This window comes from Marmota flaviventris, chromosome 2, assembly GCF_047511675.1.
Source record: "Marmota flaviventris isolate mMarFla1 chromosome 2, mMarFla1.hap1, whole genome shotgun sequence".
NCBI lineage: Eukaryota > Metazoa > Chordata > Mammalia > Rodentia > Sciuridae > Marmota > Marmota flaviventris.
In genome coordinates this window covers 26,690,309-26,713,026 of record NC_092499.1, presented here as the reverse complement: position 1 = coordinate 26,713,026, position 22,718 = coordinate 26,690,309, and the positions used below count along the sequence as shown (strand labels likewise).

The window sequence follows — 22,718 nt, the reverse complement described above, 5'->3', positions numbered from 1 at the left end:
AGTGAATCCCAACCTGGGTAGTGCAACTGAAGCACCAGGTGGCTCTAAGTAACTCAGATGCCCAGAGACTCTTGAGAGGTCGAGTCTGAGGTCTGGGAATCTATTCAGAGGAACACCATACCTGGCTCCTCATGCTCTTGGCAAGGCTTAAATGCATAGAGAGGATGGAGGACAAAAGTCCCAGAAGTGAGACCTGGCAAAGAAGAAAATGTTTCCAGCGACAGATGGCCCACAGCTCAGCCCTGGCTCCAGAATGCAAGAGATGATCAGAAATAGATGCTCGGCGAGAGGCATCTGCCACGTGCCTCATGCTTCTCACAGCTGCCGCAGCTCTGACCAAGAAAACATGTCTTTCCTGCTTTGGGCACAGGCCCTCCTTTACATGAGGTGTGGCCCATGGGGAGGCAAGGGACAGGAGATGAGGTGAGCATACAGCAGCCCAGACAGAGCTTTTTCTTCTCACCAGGAAGAAAGGCTGGCGGAGGGTTTGCTCAAGCCTGTCTTCCTCCCAGGCCGGGGAAGTAGGAGGTTAACAAATGCAAATTACAAGAAATTCCTCTTTTTGGATTTGGTCTTGAAACCCCACCCCAGGATCAGAAGCTCCACAGTCTCTTCCTTTGTGTCCACCTCATCCTCCATGACCTATCTCAAGACCCCAGGCCCTTCAGGGTCCTAATAAAAAGACCAACAATAGGGAGGTAAAAGGTAAACCTTTATTTGGAAAAAGTTGCCCCAGTTCTGCAGACTGCAGAATGAAGTTTAAATGACCATTTAACCACCACCACCCCCCATTTCATCTCTAAAACAGAAACAAATAAGAAAACAAAGAAAGGATAACCTGTCAACTCCGGCCTCTGCTGTCTTTAGCCATTTCTAACCTGCATTTCCTGGCAGAAGAGAACACTGATGGGCTCTCATCCTAGGAACAAACAGGGAACTGTCTTGACACCACCTCAAGCGGTGCCCAAGGACAGACAGAGTTAATGATGGGCAGGCAGGCCTGGGGCTCAGACAGGCACGTGCCTGGTACCCAGGAAACAAAGCTTTAAAATACACAAACATAAAAAAGGAAAAATTTCAGAACTTAGACATGAAAGCTTATAACCAGGAATGCAGTAGCAGAATTGGAGCTAGGTCTTTGGCTTTCAAAAAAGAAAAGAATATCAACTTCTGGCCCACCACTGTCCCTAACGCAAGCCTCTTGGCTAGTCCCTTCAGTCTCTTTCTGGAGGCTAAGTGGAGCAACAGCAAGTCACAGTGACAAGGGCCAGCTATTGCTCTGGAGTTCAGGGAATTGGGAGGAGGTGGCCCAGGAACACCCTAGGACACACCCCAGACATGAAAAAGTAAGGCATGCAGGTGACACAGAGTGGGCTGGGGTCCCTGGGTGGGCCACGGTACCCTGTGCTACGGAGGGAAAGCACAGACACTGTGCATTGAGGGATGCTGGACAGAGCAAATCCTCAAGCATGGCCGCCCTGCGTTCTTGGACCAGGTTGGCCCAAAGCCATCTTTTTGCTGAGACAAATTGGCCTGTGCGAAACAGCAGGCTTTTCTAGAGAGAAAGTGGAAGGGAATGGGAAAAGAGGAGGCAGCAAAAAGTAAAAAAAACTGTGGGAAAAAAGAAACAGACAATTGCTTGTGGGTGTAGAGGAGAGAACAAGCCCACTAGGTCTTGGGTGCTGGTTAAGGCGGCTGCAGAGCCCACCTACTCTCCCCGGCTGTGACTCCCTCCTATGCCCAATTCTGTCGAGTCCACTGAGCAGCAGTTTCCTAAAGGTTCTTTCTCCCCATTCTTAGAAAGTTTTAAACTTCACACCACACCCAGCCCACTGAACCCCACATAAGATTTCAAACTTCTGCCTGTCTCAGGGCAGCCTGGGAAAGGGACAAGCCCTAGAGCAATCATGGCCAGCCTGCTGGGACCTCTGGGCTGAAGGCTCAGGGCCCACTGGGTAGGTGGTACATCCCCCTCCATCTGCTGCTGCAGGCTGTGGGGCCCATTTGTTCCCAGAGCCTAGACTGCAAGTAGGCCCTGGCTGGCAAGATAAAGAACTGACGAAACTCAAGAGGGTCACAAGAGGGAAAGCCCACAGCCCTGCTGCCACCTGGCAGCACCCAGCTCTCAACCTGCCCTTGGGCACCCAGCCCCATGTGGAAAGTGGACCGGGCAGAGGCAGGCATGGCCGTGCTGGGCAGTCCCACCCCAAGGGGGCACATGTATCATATACACGTCACATGTGTGCATGCCTTGCAAGAGGGTTAGGCCCAGGGGTCAGGAAGGCAGGGAGAAGGTCAGGTCAGAAGGTACCACCAAGAAACGGCCTAAAAGCAAATAACCAATGAGATCAATAGCTCCCACAACCCTGGTAATTAAAAATCAAGGGGGAGCGCTGGGTACATGGAAGGAAGGGGGACCCCCCCACCGCTTCTGCCTCTCCCAGGGCCACTGAGTATGTGGCAAAGGATTAGGAAGAGGTTGGGGCAGGGCAGGGACCACAGGCAGAAAACGTGGACAGGCCTGGAGAAAGTCTAACCACGGGCAGGAGGGAATGAGGGGGAGGGACATAAGTTTCCACAGCACAGGGCATTTCCACAGTCGCTGGTCACTGAGGTCTTCCGGAAGAGAAGCTCTCTTCCCCTGGGGGCCGTCACGGGGCGGTGACTTCCATGCCAAAGCTGGCCAGCAGGCAGAGATGATCTGAAGAGCAGAAGGGGTTGGGCAAGCCGTTGGCGGCCCACAGAATCTCTTCAGAGAGGAGGGAGAGGCGGCCCAGGAGCTTGAGAGTTCCATCTCGATCCAGCCTATCACCTGGGACACAAAGTAGAACTCAGTGGGTAGAGCAGCCACAGCCACTCCTGGGGAGCACGACAGGCCCTCCAGGAACCAAGCCTCTGTGGGCCACATCCCTATGGCTGTGTCCCACCTCCTACAGCTTCTGGCTCTGAGGCCTCATTTCCTCAGAGATGCCCCCCTGTGGTAATATCAATGAGAAGACAGGTGGGTGCCAGGGCCTATGGCAAACAGGACCATAGCCCAGGTACAGTTTTGCTTCCAAGAGAAGCAAAAAAATCCAAACTTTTGCTAGATACGCTGACACACGCCTGTAATCCCAGTGGCTCAGGAGGCTGAGGCAGGAGGGCCATGAGTTCAAAACCAGCCTCAGCAAAAGCAAGGCGCTGAGCAACTCAGTGAGATCCTGTCTCTAAATAAAATACAAAATAGGGTTGGGGATGTGACTCAGTGGTCAAGTGCCCCTGAGTTCAATCCCTGGTACCCGCCCCCCCAAAAAATCCAGACTTTCTATATAAAATCTGACTTTTAAACATAAACAATTGATTCTAACACTCTAAAAACTACATTTTAAACAAAATAGGCATGACGTTGGTAAACTCCTCCCTGTGACTACTGGTATGAGATGAAGAGAGAAAACAGGGCCTCATTTAGTTGTGTCCCCCACATTCCCACCCAAACAAGTCCAATCACTCCTAGTACTCTATTTTTACCCCTAAAATAGGGGTAGAGAGTGCCTGTTTCACTCACCTCTCTCTGATGCTGGAAGGATAAATGGAGAAGGCAGGGAGGGAGCCTACAGGAAGAATGAGGGCAGCAGCCAGCACCAAGGTTGGTACAGAACCTGCTCCTCTGCTAATCATGTCCCAGCAGCCTAAGTTATGCCACCAAATGCCTGGCTTATTATCAGCAGATCCCCAGGACCCTGGAGGTAGCTTCTCAGAACCTTGGATCCCCCAGACTTACCAGTTCTGTTCCCATTCTCGCAGGACTCAGCTGAGAAAAAGATGTAATCCACTGTTGTTCCAAGACCTAAGGGCATCGTGGTGACCTCTGGACGGCCATGCTGGGGCAGGAAATGGGTATAGACTGAGGTCAGGTGGAGGCAGTGCTGGATGGTGCCTACAACCCTATAGGAATAGAGGGGAGATGTCAGTCAACAGAAACCATTAAAATTTCCCCAGATCACTTTCTCTCTGTGTTTGATAAAGCTTTTTTTGTTTTTAAGGGATAATCCTAATGATTCAATCTCACCAAATACCTTTCCATGCTAATACAAGATGGGCAGACTTAGCTAAAATTAGCCCAGAAACAGACACATTGATACTGAGACCCTTAACCCTTAAAATCTGCATTTTCCACTTGCCACCTGATAAAGTATACCCAAAGTGCCCCTGTCCATGAGCCACCAAGCTCTCTAAGAGGCTTTACCTGCCTAGGAAGACATTCATGTGCTTTCTGTCTGCAAAAATAAGAGTGGGCTCCTCTGAGTTCTGCATATCCATACACTCTCTCCATGATCTTCTTGGGAGAAGAGCAAGAGCTTAGTAAAAATTGCTTCCCAAATCAGCCTCAGGATAGCCAATGGAATCCCTCTTCCACACCTAGGAAGGGGCTGAATAAAAGCTGAAGAGAGCTGGAGGGAAGTTTACCTGGGGAAGACAGGCTCAAGCTCAGATGTGTCTTCCTCAAGGACAGACTCGGCCCAACCAGCAGGTCGCTCTGTAGAAGACCAGAGAGAGAAAGCTTTTATCATTCTCAGTCAGTGAAGTAGGGTCATAGCTTTCCACCTTGAAATCACTTTTTTTTTTAATATTTATTTTTAAGTTTTAAGTGGACACAATGTCTTTATTTTACATTTATATGGTGCTGAGGATTGAACCCAGTGACTCACGAATGCTAGGCGAGCGCTATACCTCTGAGCCACACCCCAGTCCCTTGAAATCACTCTTAGATCCTTGTCTAGATTGCTCTAGAAGGATCTAGAAGGGGAAAGGGAAAGAAGAACAGTGAAGAGAGGAAGAAAATAATGAGCCAAGGTCAAGAACCTCAGGCCTCTAACAGAGACATTGCATTCCTTGGCTCAGCATTCTAAAAAAAATTTAATTCAATTTATAAAAAAGAATGGATCATAGAGTCACATGGTACAAAAATCAAAATGTGGGGAGGAAAAAAAAAAATCAGTGATGCTTCCTCTTACTTCTTACCACTCAATTCCCCTCTCCAGAGGCGACCAAGGTTACCAAACTCATAATGTATTTCTCTAGAGATTTTCTATCACATAGCATTGTGTGTTATCTATATACATATGTAGATATGTATACATGCATAAATACACACATGTACATATAATATCACCATATATTCATTTAAAGAAAAAAGATATAAATTATCAATTATGAGGAAAGAAAGAGGGACATAATCACAGATCCTAATGCCATTAATAGATATCGAAGATCAACAATGACAAACCCTTACCAGGACTGCTGAGAAAAAAGAACACTCAAATTACTATAATCAGGAATGAAAGAGGGGACATTACTACTAATGACACAGGACAAAAACAGAAAACAAAATTTTAAAAACTCCATAAGCAAATATTATAAACAACTGTAAGCAAATAAATTAGATAAGTTAGATAAAATGAGCAAATTCCTAGAAAGACGTAAACTATATAAACTGACTTAAAAAGAAACAAAATATCTGACTAGGCCTGTAACAAGTAAAGAGTTCGATCAGTAATTTTAAAACTTCCCACAAAGAAACACTCAGTCTTGGATGGCTTTACTAATGAATTCTACCAAAAATTTAAAGAAGAATTTATACAAATCATCCACCAACCTTTCAGAACATAGGAGAAGGGAACCCTTGCCGATTCTTTCCATGAGGTCAGTATTATTCCCATATCACAAAAAAAACTACAGGCTAATATCCCTTATGAACACAGATATGGTAGTATTCAATAAAATACTAACAAATCAAATTCAGCAAAATATAAAAACAATTTGTATAATACACTGTGACAATACAGGATTTATTCCAATAATGTAAGGTCAATTAACATAATGCAACCTATTAGTAAAGACAAAAAAACATGATTATCTCGACAGACTCAGAAAAGACATTTAACAAAATACAACAACCTCTGATGATTTAAAAACACTCAACAAACTAGGAATAGAAGAGAACTTCCTCAACCTTAAGGGAATCTATTAAAAACCACAGCAAACATCATACTTGCTGGTGACAGACTGAAAGTTTTACCTCTAAGATCAAGAACAAGACAAGGGTATCTGTTCTCACCACTTCTAGCCAACAGTGTAACCAAAGTTCTCATTGGGTAGTTATGGAAGAAAAATAAAAGGCATCCATATTGGAATAAAAATAATATTATTTCTATTTATAAGATGACATGATCTTATATAGAGAGAAAATCCTAGTGGAGATTTTAGTATTAAGTGGAGATATCCACTAAAAACTATTAGAATCAATAAATGAGTACAGCAAAATTGGAGAATACAAGAGCAACATACAAAATATCATATTTCTATACGCTAGCAATGAACTAATCTAAACATGAAATTAAGAAAATAATTCAATTTATAATATCATTGAAAAGAATAAAGTAATTAAAATAAAATTTAACAGAAACAAAATAAGACTTGCACACCCAAAATCATAAAACATGGAAATTAAAGATCTAAATAAATGGAAATTTTTCTCAGGTTCATTGTTCATAGACAACACTGTAAAATGGCAATACCTCCCAAACTGATACATGGATTTGTAGATCCCTATCAAATCCAAACTGGTTTTACAGAATTTAAAAAAATATATATTTTTGTAGTTGTAGATGGACACAATACCTTTATTTGTTTATTGTATGTGGTGCCAGAGATGGAACCCAACGCCTCACACATGCTAGGCAAGCACTCTACCAAGTGAGCCCCATCCATAGCCCATTTTACAGAATTTGGTTAAGCTGATCCTAAAACTCATATGGAAATGCAGAGGGCAAAAGCAGTCAAAATAATCTTGAAAAACAACAAAAAGGACTTTCCCAGTTTGAAAGTATACAAAACTATAGTAATCAAAGACAGCATAATACCCAGATAAAGATACAGAACAGAGAATGGAATAGAATTGAGAGTCCAGAAACCCATATTGATGTTCACTTGATTTTTGACTTGGAGGGGGTGACTGAAGAGTGACTGCTAACTCGTCTTTGTGGATGTTGACAATGTTCTAAAATTAGATCGTGGTGATGGGTATACAACTCTGAATATACTAAGGGTCACTGAACTATGCTTTTTAAATGGGTGGATTTTATAAAATATAAATTTCATCTCAATAAAGCTGTTTTAACAAAAAGAATAAGGGAATGTTATAGACAACTTCATGCCAATAAATTCGATAATTTAGATGAAAGGAAATGTTCCTTTTCATACGTTACATTTTTCCTGTCAAATTCATTTCTATATTTTTTTGTTGCTATTACAAATAGGGTCTTATTTTCTTTATATTTTTTAATAAATCAATCAGCATTTTTACATGAGAATACTACTGATTTCTACATATTAACTTTGCACCTACTTTCTAAAATCATCTTAATACTAATGGTGTTCTTAGCTGGTTTTCTTAGATCACCAGTTATATAACACATAATAATCTCCCAACGCACATAATAATCTGCCCTCTCCTTTCCATTTTTACCTTTGTATTTTTTTCTTCTATTTCTATATTCTATACTTCTAATTCTGTTATCTCCAAACACAAATAAATAATGATAGTGGATGTCCTTGTCTTGTTCCTAACTTTAACAGGAATACTATTTAAGCAAGATGCTGATTTTTGGAGTTGAGATAACCTATCAACAGTATAAGGAATCATCCATTGTTTCCTTATTTAATATTCTTATTTTTTTAAGTATGTAGAATTGATGTTGAATTTTGACAATTATTCTATGAATTTTTCAATAAAACACTGTTTTAGGTATATCCCACAAATATATTTTCTTAATATCCTACAGTTTCACTTTAAATTTCCTCTTTAACCTTAAAGTTTGTTTTTTGAATATTTTTTTGGTTGAAGATGAACACACTATTTATTTGTTGTTTATTTATTTACTGTAGTAGTAGATAGACAGAATGCCTTATTTTATTTGTTTATTTAAGTGGTGCTGAGGATCAAACCCAGGGCCTCGCACATGTGAGGCAACCACTTTCCCACTGAGCTACAGCCCCAACCTCAACCTTAAAGTTTTTTAAATGTCTAGAGCATACTGTTTTCTTTCATGTTTTTAAATTCTATTTTTACTACACGTGCTTTGTTGTCAAAGTTATGGTCAATTCTAAGAAATTTCCCAATGATTTTTTTAAAGTCTTCTTTGCTTCAATGTTTAGAATTTGATATGAATCAATAAAGGTTTACCATACAACATCGTACTTAGTTTTTTTTAATATTCTTTTTTTTTTTTTTTTTTGAGAGAGAGAGAGAGAATTTTTTTTTATTTTTTAGTTTTCGGTGGACACAACGTCTTTATTTTATTTTTATGTGGGGCTAAGGATCGAACCCAGCGCCCTGCGCATGCCAGGCGAGCACATTACTGCTTGAGCCACATCCCCAGCCCTCTTTTATATTCTTAGTTACCTTTTTTTAAAAAAATTTTTTTAGATGTTGATGTTTATTTTATTCATTTATTTATATGTGGTGCTGAGAATCGAACCCAGGGCCTCACACATGCTAGGCAAGTGCTCTACCACTGAGCTACAACTCTAGCCCTCTTAGTTACCTTTTATTCACTAGATCTATTGGAGACTGAGAGAGATGGATTAAACCTACTACTTATTTTCTGTTTATTCCTTGTTATACCTACAGTTTCACTTTGTGATTGTTGATGTGATGTTATTTGGAGCATAACTTTCATAACACTAATGTTTCCATTTTGAGCTACATCCTTTGCCATTACAATATGCAAGAAAAATCACAGTGACCATCAGAATCTTAAAGGTGGTTTCCCCTCAATACCAGGTTCTGCCTCTGCACACAGTACTGTGTACAAACAGCATTGTTCTTTCAGTGCCACAGAAATGAAGGCTCCCACCTGCCCCTCCAGGTCACATGAGGTATAGCTACCTCTACAAAAGCATCCTGTCTCAACATCTTGCCAGGGTCCATTCAGCATAGGCAGGAGTCAAGCAAGCAAGTTCTGCAAGTATTTGGGAAGAGGACCACATGGATGAGTGGAGAAGCTGGACAGAAATTTTCCTACTTAGAAAGCTAACCAGATAGCCAGGTAGGTTTCTATGTAACCTCTGGTCAACATGTTAACTAGTGATTTACGAAAGTCACACTTATTAGCAATTATTTTTTCTACAATGCACAACTTGGGAACATACTTTCCTCTTACTTAGTTTAAGACCCAAAGCCCCAAGATTCAGTGCAAAGATTAGAAAGAAAACAGTGATCCCTTTTCAGTATCTGCTATACTGTTAGTGTGTCCTCCCCACACAAATTCATATGTTGAAAATCCTAGCCCCCGTGTAAGTGATGGTATGAGGCGGCGGCACCCCTGGGAGGTGATTAGGTCATGAGTATGGATAAGAGTGGGATTAATACCTTTACAAAAGATGCCCAAGAGAGAATCCTAGTCCCTTCTATTATGTGAGGACACAGTGAAAAGATGCCATAAATGAACTGGGAAGTGGGTCCTCACCAGACAACACATCTGCCAGTACCTGATCCTGGAATTTCCAACCTTCAGAATTGTGAAAAATAAAATTCTGTTGTTTAAAAGCTACCCTGTTTATGATATTTTTTACAACAGCCTAAATGGACTAAGACTGTGTCTTTCAGAATTATACAGTAAAAAAGAAATCATTAATAATTGAAAATATTTTTAATATTTATTTTTAGTTGTAGTTGGGCACGATACCTTTATTTATTTATTTTTATGTGGAGCTGAGAATCGAACCGGGGCCCTGCACATGCTAGGCAAGTGCTCTACCACTGAGCCACACTCCCAGCTCAATAATTGAAAATATTAACAAGAAGGACGTAAGTACCCTATTTATGAACTATTTTTTCACAAAGGGAGTTGGAAAGAGTGAGAATCACAATGTTTTGTATTACACAACCTGAGTGATGTGGAACGCTCCAGTGCAATACAATGTCAGCTTAGGGGAAAATCAGACCATTACTACCACCACTGCGTTTCCTTTAGCATTCAGAGGCTCCACTGAAGTCACAGTCAAGTGGGCACGTTTTGATATAAGGTGGGTTAGATAACTGGTACTGAACTGGAATAGTATTTGTTGGCATATCTAAACAGATTCTCCCGAAAAAAATGAACTGAAACACTTATCTCCCTGTACTCCACTTAAATTTTCGCCCTCGAGGCCTAAAAATGGTGAGCTTTTTAGATTTGGAATGTGAAAGATTCATCAGCAGCCTGTTCAGCCCTAGGTGGGAGCAATGAACAAATGGAAGGGCACATGGCAGATCCATGCGTTTATCCAAATTTAATTTCAATTGTGAAAATACTATGTTATTTTGCACTGTTATTGAACTAGATATTCCCCTACTGTTGAGTGATTCTTCTCTACTTACAAAGTGATTGTCAGTATGTAGTTTAAAGGTCCTTAGTTTAGCTTCGTTATTAAATTTAAATGCTATTTTATGCTTCTTTCAAGTACAGCACTGATTTTTTTTTTAAACAACTTATTATAAAATTACCTATGTAGGATTCTGTTATTGTTCAACTATAGAATTTTGAGGTCTAAACACATGAGCCACAGCTCTCCTCGCTGAGCCTGAGTGATACAAGCACTTATCTTGTTTCCTGGTACATGTTGGTCATTCAATGCATGGTGGCAATCACTGTACTACTACTGCTCTTGCTCTTGCCACAGTTATAATAATACTAAAGCTTTGCAATTGAAACAACAACAACAAAAAAAAACCCTGAGCCACTGAAATGTTCAAAGCTCTGTGGGTGGAAAATGCCAATTCAAATTAACTACAAGAAAAACAAATTCATCACTCACCACTAGACCTTTCACTATAGTTTCCTAGCCCTTGTCTGGTTGTCTATACTTCTCTACTAATTTCTTCTTCAAGCACTGTTGGTGGTTATCAAATCTTGAGCTAAACCTTTTTTTCTTGAAGCCTAGTTTTCCAAAGTTGAATGTTGACATTAAGAAATCTGGAGCCAGGTGGCTGGGGTGTGGCTCAAGGTAAAGCGCTTGCCTCTCGCGAGTGAGGCACTGGGTTTGATCCTCAGCACCACACAAAAGTAAATGAACAAAATAAAGATAAGTTTAAAAAAAAAAAAAGAAATCTAGAGCCAATCTGATTATGGTTATACATAATAATAGCACAATCTTTTGGTTCAACTGCCCAAAGGATTCTTTGACTTCTAGTAACTTCACTATGATGTCTTGGTATTGACTCTCCTACATGATTTTTTACTGAAACATGATATGTCCTCTGAATCTGAAGAGTCGTATCTTTTCATTTTGGGGAAAGACTTCCTAGAATAAATAGTACTCTGAGGTTATTATATTGGTTTCCTTCTTTGTGGACTCCAGTTATGCATACATTGAATCTTATCTTTTACTACTGTCATTTTCTCTATAAATCCTTTCTTGTAATTTTTTTTATTTGTTCTAATTAGTTATACATGATAGCAGACTGAATAAATGACAGTAGATACCATACATAAAAGCATTATAATGTCTCATTCTTCTGGTTGTACATGATGTAGAATTACAGAGGTCATGTAATCATATATGCACATAGAGTATATAAATCCTTTTTATGCTTCCTTTTCTTTTTTGCTAGTTTTATTTATTTTGAGTTCCTGGCCTCTGTCTCTTGCTTCATTTTCAGAGTATCTATTCTTCCTTGTGCTTCATCCAACTTTGGCTTCATTCTATGTAATGTTTTGTTTTATTCTACTTCTTTTCCATGCTCCAAAACTTGTGTTTCATCTTCTGACATTTTGGGCTGGCTATGCAGTTCAGTGGATAAGCATTTGTTTTAATCCCCAGTGCCATAAAGAAAAAAAAAATCATCTGATTTTTTGCCACATGCCTGTATTTATTTCATAAAAAGCAGTCACTTTCTCATGCACAAAGCCCTAAATTCAATCCCCAGCACCCACAAAAAAAAAAAAAAAGCAGTTACTTGATTTTCTGGTCTTCTTATATAAACGTGATTGCCTTATTTTTTTTAATTCATGGGAAAATATTATAATTTCCCATGCTTCATGGCAGCAATTTTTATCTTTGAAGTGTCCTCTTTTTTCCCCTTTTCTTCTTTTATTTTTTGAAGCATTCTTTATCTGCTTTGGTTTTCCATTCCTTCTTTTTTTCTTATAGTAATTTAGTGCAGATCCCACACTGTTTTAGGCAAGCCGGGCTTGGAATTAGCGTAGATTCTTTTGCACTAGCTATCTGAATGGAGTTTATACAAAGGAAGGACTGGTTATGTACTCCAACAGGAATTTGCATGATGCAGTATTGTGTGAGGACTTTAAATCTTTATGTCTCCCCAAAGAGATATGCAGCTCTGTAAGTATCTCATTACCCTTCCACCACTTGAACAGACTGCTTAATGCAAATATGGTTTGGTTCTTTGATGGATCCTTCCTCCACTGCCTCTTAAACAGCCCAGGGATTTTCCTATCACACACTATCAATGCATTTTATTCTTGTTGCAAAAACGCAGGATTTGGGTTTTGTGCCTTAAGGTATATTCCTCACCTTGAGGAAATTTACTCTGCTGATTCTGTCTGAGATCCATTCAGCCCCAAGAGAAGAGTCTCTCCATACTTCCTCCAGCAACCCTGGAACAACGTTCAGGTATTTCTTGCAGCCATTCCACCTAAATCATGGCTCATGGTTTCAGATATCTTCAGATCTCCTACTTTTGTCAAATATGGAGTTTGCATTTTTTTCCCATCCTCTTTGTGCTTTGAAGTGGCTCCAGAGAAAAGAAGGCAAGAATGTCATGTATACTCTGCTACATTCAATCTGGAAGTTCTCCACAGGAACAACTGTTTATTACAACCAGGTCCACTGTCACCTTATGATTTCTGATGTCTTTTCCCCTAGAAACACTGTATACATGCTAGTTATTAGCAACTCAAGTCTCAAAAGATGATAAGGTTTACTTAGGCTCTTAGAGCTAGTAAGAACCCACACCTCTTGATTCCTGGTCCAGTGCTCTTAACACACTACACTTCCATAAATGCATACGACCAATGAACTCAACTCCATTTCCTTCTTGTAGACTTACTTCCAGAAGCTGATCTCTAAGAATCATATTTAGAAAAGACTAGAAAACCACAGAACTGACAAGAGTCAGGAGGGAGGAAGGAAGAGGACAAAGAAATCAGGGTTAGTTCCATTACCTGGCTTAGTGTCTGTCACTCCTTCCATGAGAACCAGTCCTACTGGTCGCTGACAAGCGATGTTACAGAAGCGGAAACGTAACAGGAAGTCTCGGCCATATTTACGTCTCTCTGTAAACCAGGAAAAGCCATACGGTGAAAGAAAGGAAAAGGAGCAACATGCTGAGACCTCCTTTGAACCAAGAAGCTTCCAGCTTCCAGAGGAAGTCTGTGCTGAAGACCAGAAGACTTTCCACTAGCTCTGATTTCAAATTGTTCATTTCACTGGGTGGCCATATGGAGGACAGTGAGAAAAACACAGGAACTTGCTAAAAGAATTGAGACTATACTTTCTCATCATTGAGAAATAAGCTTTCTCCCAAAATGGTCACGAAGACGAAGCCAACCAAGAATGTGCCATGTGCTTACCTGATCTCTTGGGGTGACAGGTGACATACTGACAGCAATCAGTGATGCCTAGGGAGCTGGGCCACAGTGGGACCTGCAGCTTCCTCTGGTAAAGCTGATGGGAGAAGTCTTCCTGTCCAGATACCTATAAGGAAAGAGCAAGATGGGAATGAGGAAACCAAGACAGAAAAAGGAAATAACAGTCCATGTTTTGGACATGTGAACAAATACACACAATCACACACTACACACATGGAATAAGCAACCCACTTAAGTCTCAGGGGAAAGTTAAAAACAGTTTAAAATATTGCTTTTTCACTAGAAACACTGCTATGTCCATGAAACAGGAAGGGGAAGTGAGAGGGTGAGATATGTGAATTAAAGTTATAAGCATGTGGTTCTAAGTTTCATCTTAGAAAAATCTATACAGTTCTACACAGGGAAAGCCAATTCTCAGGCACTTTAACTTAAGTTGGGAAGAGGTTTATCCTGACCTTTGGATCTTCTGGATCAAGGTCTAATATCTTGAGCCTACTATTGAGAAACCACAGGGTCAAACCAAATGGGAAATGCACCAAAGCACTTTACCGTATCTATGTCACCATCCTCGGTCAAAGCCATTGAGCAGCCTGGGAACGGACAGAACGTAGTGGGGGAAACATTCGGCAACATCAGTCATCTGTACATCTCCAACATGTGTAGCAAAATGCCCTTTATTTCATTTAACAATAACAAATATTTGAATGCCAACTATGTGCAAGACACTAGCTAAATGCTAGGGATAAATGTGACAGATACAATCCTTCTGCCCTTAAAGGGCATAAATTTCAATATGTCATCTGAAGTAAAACGTCATCTGAAATTTATCATCTGAAATTTAATGGCCATTTAAGAGCTGTGATTTTGGACAAGTTAGTTATAACTCTCTTGGGTTCAACATCCTTTACTGTAAAATACCATAAACAATTAAAAATCTAATAAAATAACTACCAATTACTGACTGCTTCCCTTAAACCACAAACTAGAAAACACTTTACATGCATTATTTTATTTAATCTATTAAAAAAAAAATCCCACATCTCTGATGTAGGTCCCATTATATACCTAATGTACAGATGAAAGTAAGACTTAAGTGACCTGCCCAAGGAGGCAGAGCAGGGATTTGAACTCAAGATTGTCTGGCTTCAAAGCAAATCTACTACACCTCAGTGCCTGTCATGTGGTCGGCACTCAGCAAATTCTTTCTCCTGTTCCCTGAGCTCCTTGATTACGGCTTCTTTACAGAAAGATAATGGCCTTCTCTGGGCAACTAGAACATTGCTGGCACTTGAATAACCTTATTAAAATAAAAGCCCAAGTGCTCAGCAATAATCTAATTATTTTGTGTCTTTTCTCCACTGTGCTTTGCCAAAAGCTAACCAATAACAAAACAGAATAAAGAAATCAGCACAAGCTGAGAAAACTATGAACCATATATGCTATCAATATTCAGCAGCTAAAAGGTATAAAGTCAGGCACATGGCAAAAACCTGAAATCCCAGCTACTCAGGAGGCTGAGGCAAGAGAATCTCAAATTCAAGGCCAGCCAGGCCAATTTAGCAAGACCTTTTCTCGAAATAAAATAAAGGGCTGGGGATGTAGCTCAGTGGTAGAATGTTTAACTAGCATGTGCAAGAGCCTAGATTTGACCCCCAACACCAGGGAGTGCAGGGGGTGGAGTTATGAGAGAGATTCATATGCAAATTATTGACTGAAAACAAAAAACGAAGCTACAAATGAAACACACAATACTATATCATCAATTACAATATAACATCACAGATGTGTATATCACACATTGGCTGTTACAAGCAATCACAGCAGAGTCATAGAGGGCCAAAGCTCTGGGGCCAGAGCTCCTTCGGTACAAACCCTGGCTCTACCACTGATTACCTGAATAACCAAAAGCAAATTACTTCTCTTGGGCCTTAGTTTTCCTCATTTATAAAATGAAAGCAATGATAGAAATATTGAAAATTAATGAGTTAATGCATGTAAAGTGCTTAAAATAGCACATGGCACAGGCTAAGTGCTTAATAAATGTAAGTTGTGATTATAATATCATAGAAACAGATATCAACATAAATAGATAGGAACCAATCTGAAAGACCACCACCAAATTTAGAACAGTCAGTATTTGAGGGAGGGTAGGGAATTTAGGTAATAAAGGGAGCTTCTGCCTTATGTTTGAATTCTTGCAAAAATGTACTTATGTATTACTTGTGAATTAAAAAATACATAAAAAAACTGAAAGGTTTTCAATACGCAAAGGTACTTGTGAGTTTCCAACTTCTAGTTTGAGCATAAGCTAATCAACGTAAGGAGAAAAGGCAGGAGGGAGCCAGAATAAGTGTAACCCTGACCCTACCACAGAAGCAGCACTTGACACCAACACCCAAATCTCTCCCTAGACCATGTTCCCTCCCCCCTGCCTGAGTGGCCTCCCCCATTTCACCTTCCAGGCCGGCATCCCACTGTACTGGAGCTCTCCGTCCCTGATGAAGTTGTAGAGAGGTGAATCAGGGACAGAATTCAGGTCCCCACACAGGATGATAGGGCAGTGGCTGCCATCTGACAACCTGGCCACCTTGTCCACTTCAGCCAGGAGAATGGCCATCTGGGCCAGCTTGACATCACCCCGGCGTGGGTTGTACAGGACATGAGTATTTGCCACGCACAGAGGAGCCACTGAGACCTGCCCCAAGCCTTCTGGGACTAGTGGCTGTAGCAGCAACACTAAGCCCACATTGTCCCGATTGAGGAGCTCCAAGCCAGGCCGGAAGTACTCCACAGGGCTGGCACAGAGCAGACGGAATCTGGTGGGCTTGTAGCAGACAGCACAGCCATCCGTTTTACACCCGGTCCTCCTCTTGTAGAAACAGGTAAAGCCTACAAGGAAAATCCCACCAAGGACATCGGTCAGAGTCCCTGAAGCCTGAACCCCTTCCAACCAGCGGCAGCAGATCAGGGGTGTGTCCCTAAGGCACTGTTCCTGCTGCTCAATAAGGGGAGTCCTTGTCCTTGACACCTCCTTGGTCCTGCAGAGATTCCCTTACAGCTGTAACCAGATGTCTGAAGGGCTAGAAAGGAAAGGAGGGAGGGAAAGGTATGAAGCAATAGAACATAACAGGAAGAACAAAGAATCTGGAGTCAGACAAGTTGGAGTCCTAGCTCCACAACCTACTAACATTGTAGTTTTGTGATTTTGAGCAAGTCACACAAAACTTTCAGAATCCCAGTTCTCTCAACTATAAAATGGGAATATAAACATTCAGCCTCACAGGATTGGTTACTTCAAGGGTTAAACGGCAATATGTCAGAACTGCTTAAAAACTGTAGAACTCTGCTTTCTTTCTCACCCACGTGTGGAAAGTGCTAGCTCACAGGTGAGACTGGGGGCTAATCAAGACACAAGAAAATGATGTGGGTTTCAGGAGAGTAGGTAAGGCTGGAGGAAGAAAAGCTGGCAAATATGACAGCAATCTGCAGTACCCATCATTCGCAGAGAGGGCTCCAGCTGCTCCCAGTAATGATCTTCCTGGACTTCCTGAAGACACAGGATCTGGGAAAATAACAAAGGAAACCAATCACTCCAGAGTTCTGGAATGTGACTCCCATTCCCTAGCAGGCTCCCAAACAGGAAACTACTATGGATCTCAGGTAGGGTCACAATGAAACTGCCCACAGGACTGAATTCCCAGTCACCATCAATAAGAACAGGCGCAGATTTAAACTGAGGAGGCCAGACAGGTGCACTAGATTTTCCTGCTCCTTGAATTCCTGTTTCCCTCCCTGCATAAAGGTGCTGGAAAACATATACCTCGAGAGTGTCTTAGGATCTTTCAAAAACTCAAAAGACTCTAAGCAGGCAAGCTCTAGAGCTAGAGGGGGCTGTAATCACTATGGATGTGAATTCATTCTCTAAGAGCATCGGGAAACAGTCCAAGTCTAGCACCAATGCAAAATGGCACTTTCCCCTTTTCACTCACATCAGGGTCCCAGTGCTGGAATTCCTGCATGAGGTTTGCAAAGCGATAGTTCCAATTGAGGATGTCCGGATGGCAATGCAGATACAGCTCTAAGCTCTGCTGCATGAGATCCTGGGCCAGAATGTTGTACGACATCAGAGTGAACTGGAACTGAGGGCCATCCCCTGCCTCCAGGCCCTGAGCATCTGGCTGGGTAGAGAAATCCTCCCATTCTCGCCACAAGATTTCTGCAGAGGGGTTGGTGAGAAGAGTTCACAACGAGTACAGGTTACCCATAGGCCCCGTCTCCTCCACTCCTGACCTGTAATATTATGCCTCAAGTTCTTTGTTCCATTGCTCCTGTCACTATCCCTCTCTGTTGTGATTTAGACAGCCCTAAGGACATTCTGTAGACTAGAGGGCAAGCCCCACAAAGCCAAGAGCAATCTTGACCTGTTCACAACTGCATCCCCACTACCTAGCACCCAGTAGATGCTCAAAAAATACTTGGCTCTCATTTTGGCTCCATTCAGGAGTCTCTGGAGAATCACTCAGCTGGTTGTAGTTTATAGTCACCTGAGATTAAAGACACTTCTGGAGTAATTCCAGTCTTGGGGCTTTTTCAACCTCTGCTCCTTTGTAGCATGGGGCAGCTGGGAGATTTCAAAACTATTTGAGCCACAGAGCTTTTCTTCACATTTTAATGGACTCTCAAAATGTAACTAGGCTAAGGCAAGGAGTGGAGGCCCTGAGACTTCTCAGAAAGCCCCTAAGTCACCTCTGTAGAAAGAGTGGAAAACCAGAACTAGCATCAGTCCTCAGTTCTCCCACTAGCTGGCTGTGTGACATGGCCCACTCCCTCTATGCACTGTGGTTATTTCATCAGTAAGTCCAGGGGGCTGGAAAAGATCATCTGCAAGACCTCTCTAGATCTGACACCAAAAAATTCTCAGAGACAGAAAGCAGCAGTGGTGGCGTTCCCACCAAGAACCTTCCCCAAGCCAAGCCACTCCCCTGGCTCACTCAATTTTAGTTTGCCCAACTCACCGTGATATGGTATTTCCATTGGAGGAGGCTGCAACTGCCCCAGGCCTTCAAAGGGCCAGATGGGATTCTCTTCCTGGGGCATAGGCTCTGGTGCTATGCTCCAAGCCACCATGGCAGGGTCCTCTTCCCACTGCTCTGCAGCCAGGGCACCCATTGGGAGAACAGCACAGTCTGCATACTGGGGGCCTGTCTGCACAGGGACAGCTGCCCACAAGGGACCCTGGACCTCTGGTAGCGGCTCCTCTCCTAGCACCTCAGGGAAAAGCTCATCCAGGTTCTCCGCTGCCCGCAGATCACTCAGCTGCCTGCTGGACCACTTGTCCTCTGAAGCAGCATCCTGTTCTCCAGGATTATCCATCAGGAGTGCCAGGCTGCTCTGGGCTAATCCCTTATCTGCAAGGGGACCCTCACTCGAAGTAGAGAGCACCTGGCTCGACCCTTCTTCTCGCCACTGCTGCAGCAGGCCCTCACACTCCTCCTGGTCAGGGCCCCGAGGGGCCATGGCAAAGTCACCCTCTACCTGGGGGGACGAGCTCTTCTCCAGGAGGGCATTTTTTCGACATGTAAAGAAAGCATCTAGGAGGAAAGCCAAAACATCAGGTTATAAGACAGCATCACCCAACCCACGCTCTTCTCACAGTAGGAATGTAATCCCCATACTAGCAAGAATCATGGCCACCTTGCTCACCATTACACCATCATCAAGCCTGCCCATCCTAATTCCTGGAATACCATCACCAGAGCAAAGTGCTTACTATGCACCAGGTACTGTTATAAGTGCTTTAACATGACTTAATTTACATGGTAGGGATCTGATAAATTTCAGTGCATGAGTGAAAGAATACCTGTCCCACATAATCTAGGGCACAGATAGGTACACATAACCACATCCCTTTTATCTGAAGGTTGGTTGCTATTAATATAAACTCTCTGGTTCCAAAAACCACATTATATTAGAACTAATACATGACCATGAAACAGAACTGTGGGTTATGGTCTAGCACCAAAATTAACAAAACTAACTAAACTTGGACAATGCCCCTAGTCTAAGGACTTACTCATAACTATAAAATGGGAACAAGAGAAGTTCAGATTATCTAATCTCCATGAGGATTTTTTTAGCTCTATAAATCCCTAATCTATTAAGGCATTTCAAAATAAAAAGCCCTAAAGCGAACAGTCTTAAAATCTATACAACTTCTTTCTTTACTAACACCCTTGGGCCTCTTCTCAAAGCTATTTATTGTACTCATAAAATTTTCACAAATTTCATTATCTGCTTTCCCATTCCACAACATATCAGAGGCTGCAAATTAAAAGGTGCTAACAACTGACAGTTAAGAGACAGCTGTCATCTCTCTGCTACAGCAGCTACAAATAACAGCCAACATATAAGAAAGCAGATAAGATGGGTCTGGAATTGTGGCTCAGTGAAAGAACACTTGCTTCATTTGGGTGAGGCACTGGGTTCGATTCTCAACACCACATATAAGTAAATAAAATAAAGGTCCAACAACTAAAAAAATATTTTAAAAAAAAAGAAAGAAAGAAAAGAAAGCAGGTTAGAGAATCTTTAAAATTCGAGCTTCAAATCCCCCATTGCAGTGTTTTGGTGTTGACAAATACTCTCAGTCCACCCTGAATCACTAATTTACAGCATAAGACAAGTACCATGCACAATGATTACCCACTGTCACTAAAGATTGACTTTATTGGCAATTTTTAAAAGAAAAACACCAACAGTTCCAATGTCTCACTTATGTGAATTTATTATACCACTCTAAACCAGTGACTTTTAACCCCAGTAGGAGGTTGGAAAGGGGGATTTTGCACACAGGTGACATTTAGCAATATCGGGAGATACTGTGGTTGTCACATGGTGGTAGTGCTACTGGCAGCCAGTGCTAGAGAACAGGGATGTTGAATGTCCTACAATGCGCGGACAGATTCACTCCAAATGCCAAGAGTGCTGCGAAATCTGCTCTAAATCTGTGAGCTGCATTGCTGGGCTTTATAATCTCGGAGACTTGCTAATTATCTGTCCCTTGAAACAACTCTGTGTATAGCAGATGGCAAAGGTTCTTGGTTTATATGCATAAGGTTACTAGTTTTCAAATTGAGTAGATTTTGTTGTTTGAGGTTTCTTTCTAAGAAGCAGAATAATTTTTTAAATCTCATTTAAAAACCAAATACACAAAGTTATTATAAAGTGGAAGTTTAATGTGTGGGTGGGGGGGCCTTCTCTGAGATCCCTAGAACTCTACTGTTCTGGAAACCTCTGGGCTAGCATATGTTACTAAAACTGCTCTCCTGGACATTGGACAAACTCCCAGACACTACAACAACATATGCTTAGTTCTCTGAAAACAATGGCTTCTGTAGAATTTCCCATTCCAGAGAAGTAAGGACACACAAGACAGGAAAATTCCTGAATTCACTGAATACCTACCATACACCAGGCAGGGTGTTAGCACTAGATATAATGAGCAAAATGGACATAGTCCTGCATCCTGAAACTTGTATTCCAGTGGCAGAGACCATAGAAATACACACACACATTTATATATATTTTAACATGAAATGTATTATTACACACACAAACATTGTGTAGAGCTCCAGAAACAAAAAGCACACAATGCAATTGGACTCATGACTTAATACTTCTTGGTCCTGTCGCCCCTACACTGCAGAAGAGTCTGGGAGTTCTATGTGATCTCAGAGAGGAACTGAGGGTCGCATAAGTCTCTGGAATTTCAAAGACCAGGAATGGGGCGCAGAAGCAGATTATGAAAAAGTGAAGGAATAACCCTCCCTCTTCTCTCTAAAGCATCCATGGGGCATTGCCCCATCCCACCACATCTCTAAGTCCCCGGGAAGAATGCTCCAGAGCTGGGGTTTAAATGTGTCTCTGGCTTCTGGGCGTCCGTTTTTCCACCAGACTCCGCTGAGCGAGCACAGGGAGCTGAGCGTCGGCGGTGAAGTGAGCAGGTGAAGACAGGTGCCTCCAGGATTCGAGCCCACCGAGCCCCGGGCCGCCCCGCCTCTACCGGCAGAGAATTCGGGCACTCGCCTGGGCCGGGCTGCCACCCTCCCGACCCCGGGGCGGCGGCTGAGCCGGCCCCAGAACCTCCACCCCACGGACAGCGAGGGCGGCCCTTTCCCCAGCCCGCGTCCACGTTAACTGTAGCCCGACGTCACCAGCCTCAGGCTGGAAGGGCCGCCCACGAGAGTCGCCGGCTCGGCCAGGCCAAGCCTCGTGGGGCCAGGTCGGGCCGGGGGCGGGTCAAGGACCGCCTCCCCACACCTTGGCGCTGCCGGAGGACCGTGGCCGGAGGCCCGGCGCTCCTCACGCCGCCCCGGGTCCCGCAGAGAAAGGCCGGGTCCAGGCTCCCGCCCGTCAGACGTGGGGCCGGTACCTGAGAGGGCGCGGAAGAGGCGCGCGGCCGGCAGCAGCAGGTAACACAGGCACGACGCGATCATGGCCGGCCCCCGCGCCGCCCTCCTTGCCGCCGCCCGCGGGGTCTTCCTCAGCTCGGCTCGCCCCGCCCCGCGCCGCCAGGCCCCGCCCCAGCCGGCCCACGTGTGCGCCGCCCGCATCAACAACTTTATTGGCAGCGCAGCCGCAGTGCGCCGGCAGGGGAGGGGCGGGGCGAGGGGGAGCGGGCTCCGTGGCGACGCGCCTGCGGGTCTGGGGGTTGGAATGAGTGCCTAGCTAGGACTGTCTTTCAGAGGCCATACTTTAACTCCTACTTCTGCCACTAATTAGGTGTCTACCTTGGGGCCACTATATGCCCTTTCTGCCCTTCAGTTCCCTCATCTGTGATACGGAGAGCTGGATTTTCTCTGAGGCTCCTATAACCCCAATTTCTATAATCAGGCTCTCAGCCCAGAGAAGAGAGGGAGCCAGCTTTTCCCGTTTTCCCTCCACCCCTTCCTGCCTTTACTGACTTCCCCAGTTGAGGTTTCTAAATAAAAACCGAGAGATTTTTATCTCCTTCCTGCCTGTTCCAAATGGACCTTCTTGTCCCTAATCTTGAAGAAAGGGGGAGGGGGGTCCTCATTGATAAAG

The 22,718-nt window shown here is 43.0% G+C and overlaps 2 protein-coding genes across 2 annotated transcripts in view; one reads left to right on the top strand and one right to left on the bottom strand.

Annotated features, from left to right (window-relative positions):
* Positions 1-691: 691 nt before the first annotated feature.
* Angel1 (angel homolog 1) lies at positions 692-22,187 on the bottom strand. The gene is made up of 10 exons (XM_027931605.3): positions 22,066-22,187; positions 18,650-19,225; positions 17,624-17,850; positions 17,127-17,196; positions 16,090-16,523; positions 13,617-13,740; positions 13,209-13,319; positions 4,447-4,516; positions 3,761-3,924; positions 692-2,812 (listed from the first exon to the last, which is right to left on the bottom strand). The coding sequence occupies exons 1-10, from the start codon at positions 22,127-22,129 to the stop codon at positions 2,652-2,654; spliced, it is 2,001 nt and encodes a 666-aa protein (XP_027787406.2). The 5' UTR covers positions 22,130-22,187; the 3' UTR covers positions 692-2,651.
* Lrrc74a (leucine rich repeat containing 74A) overlaps positions 22,033-22,718 on the top strand; it is a 37,437-nt gene continuing 36,751 nt past the window's right edge. Inside the window, exon 1 of the mRNA XM_071607643.1 lies at positions 22,033-22,105. The gene's annotated coding sequence lies outside the window, so the exon portion shown is untranslated. The remainder of the gene's footprint in view (positions 22,106-22,718) is intronic.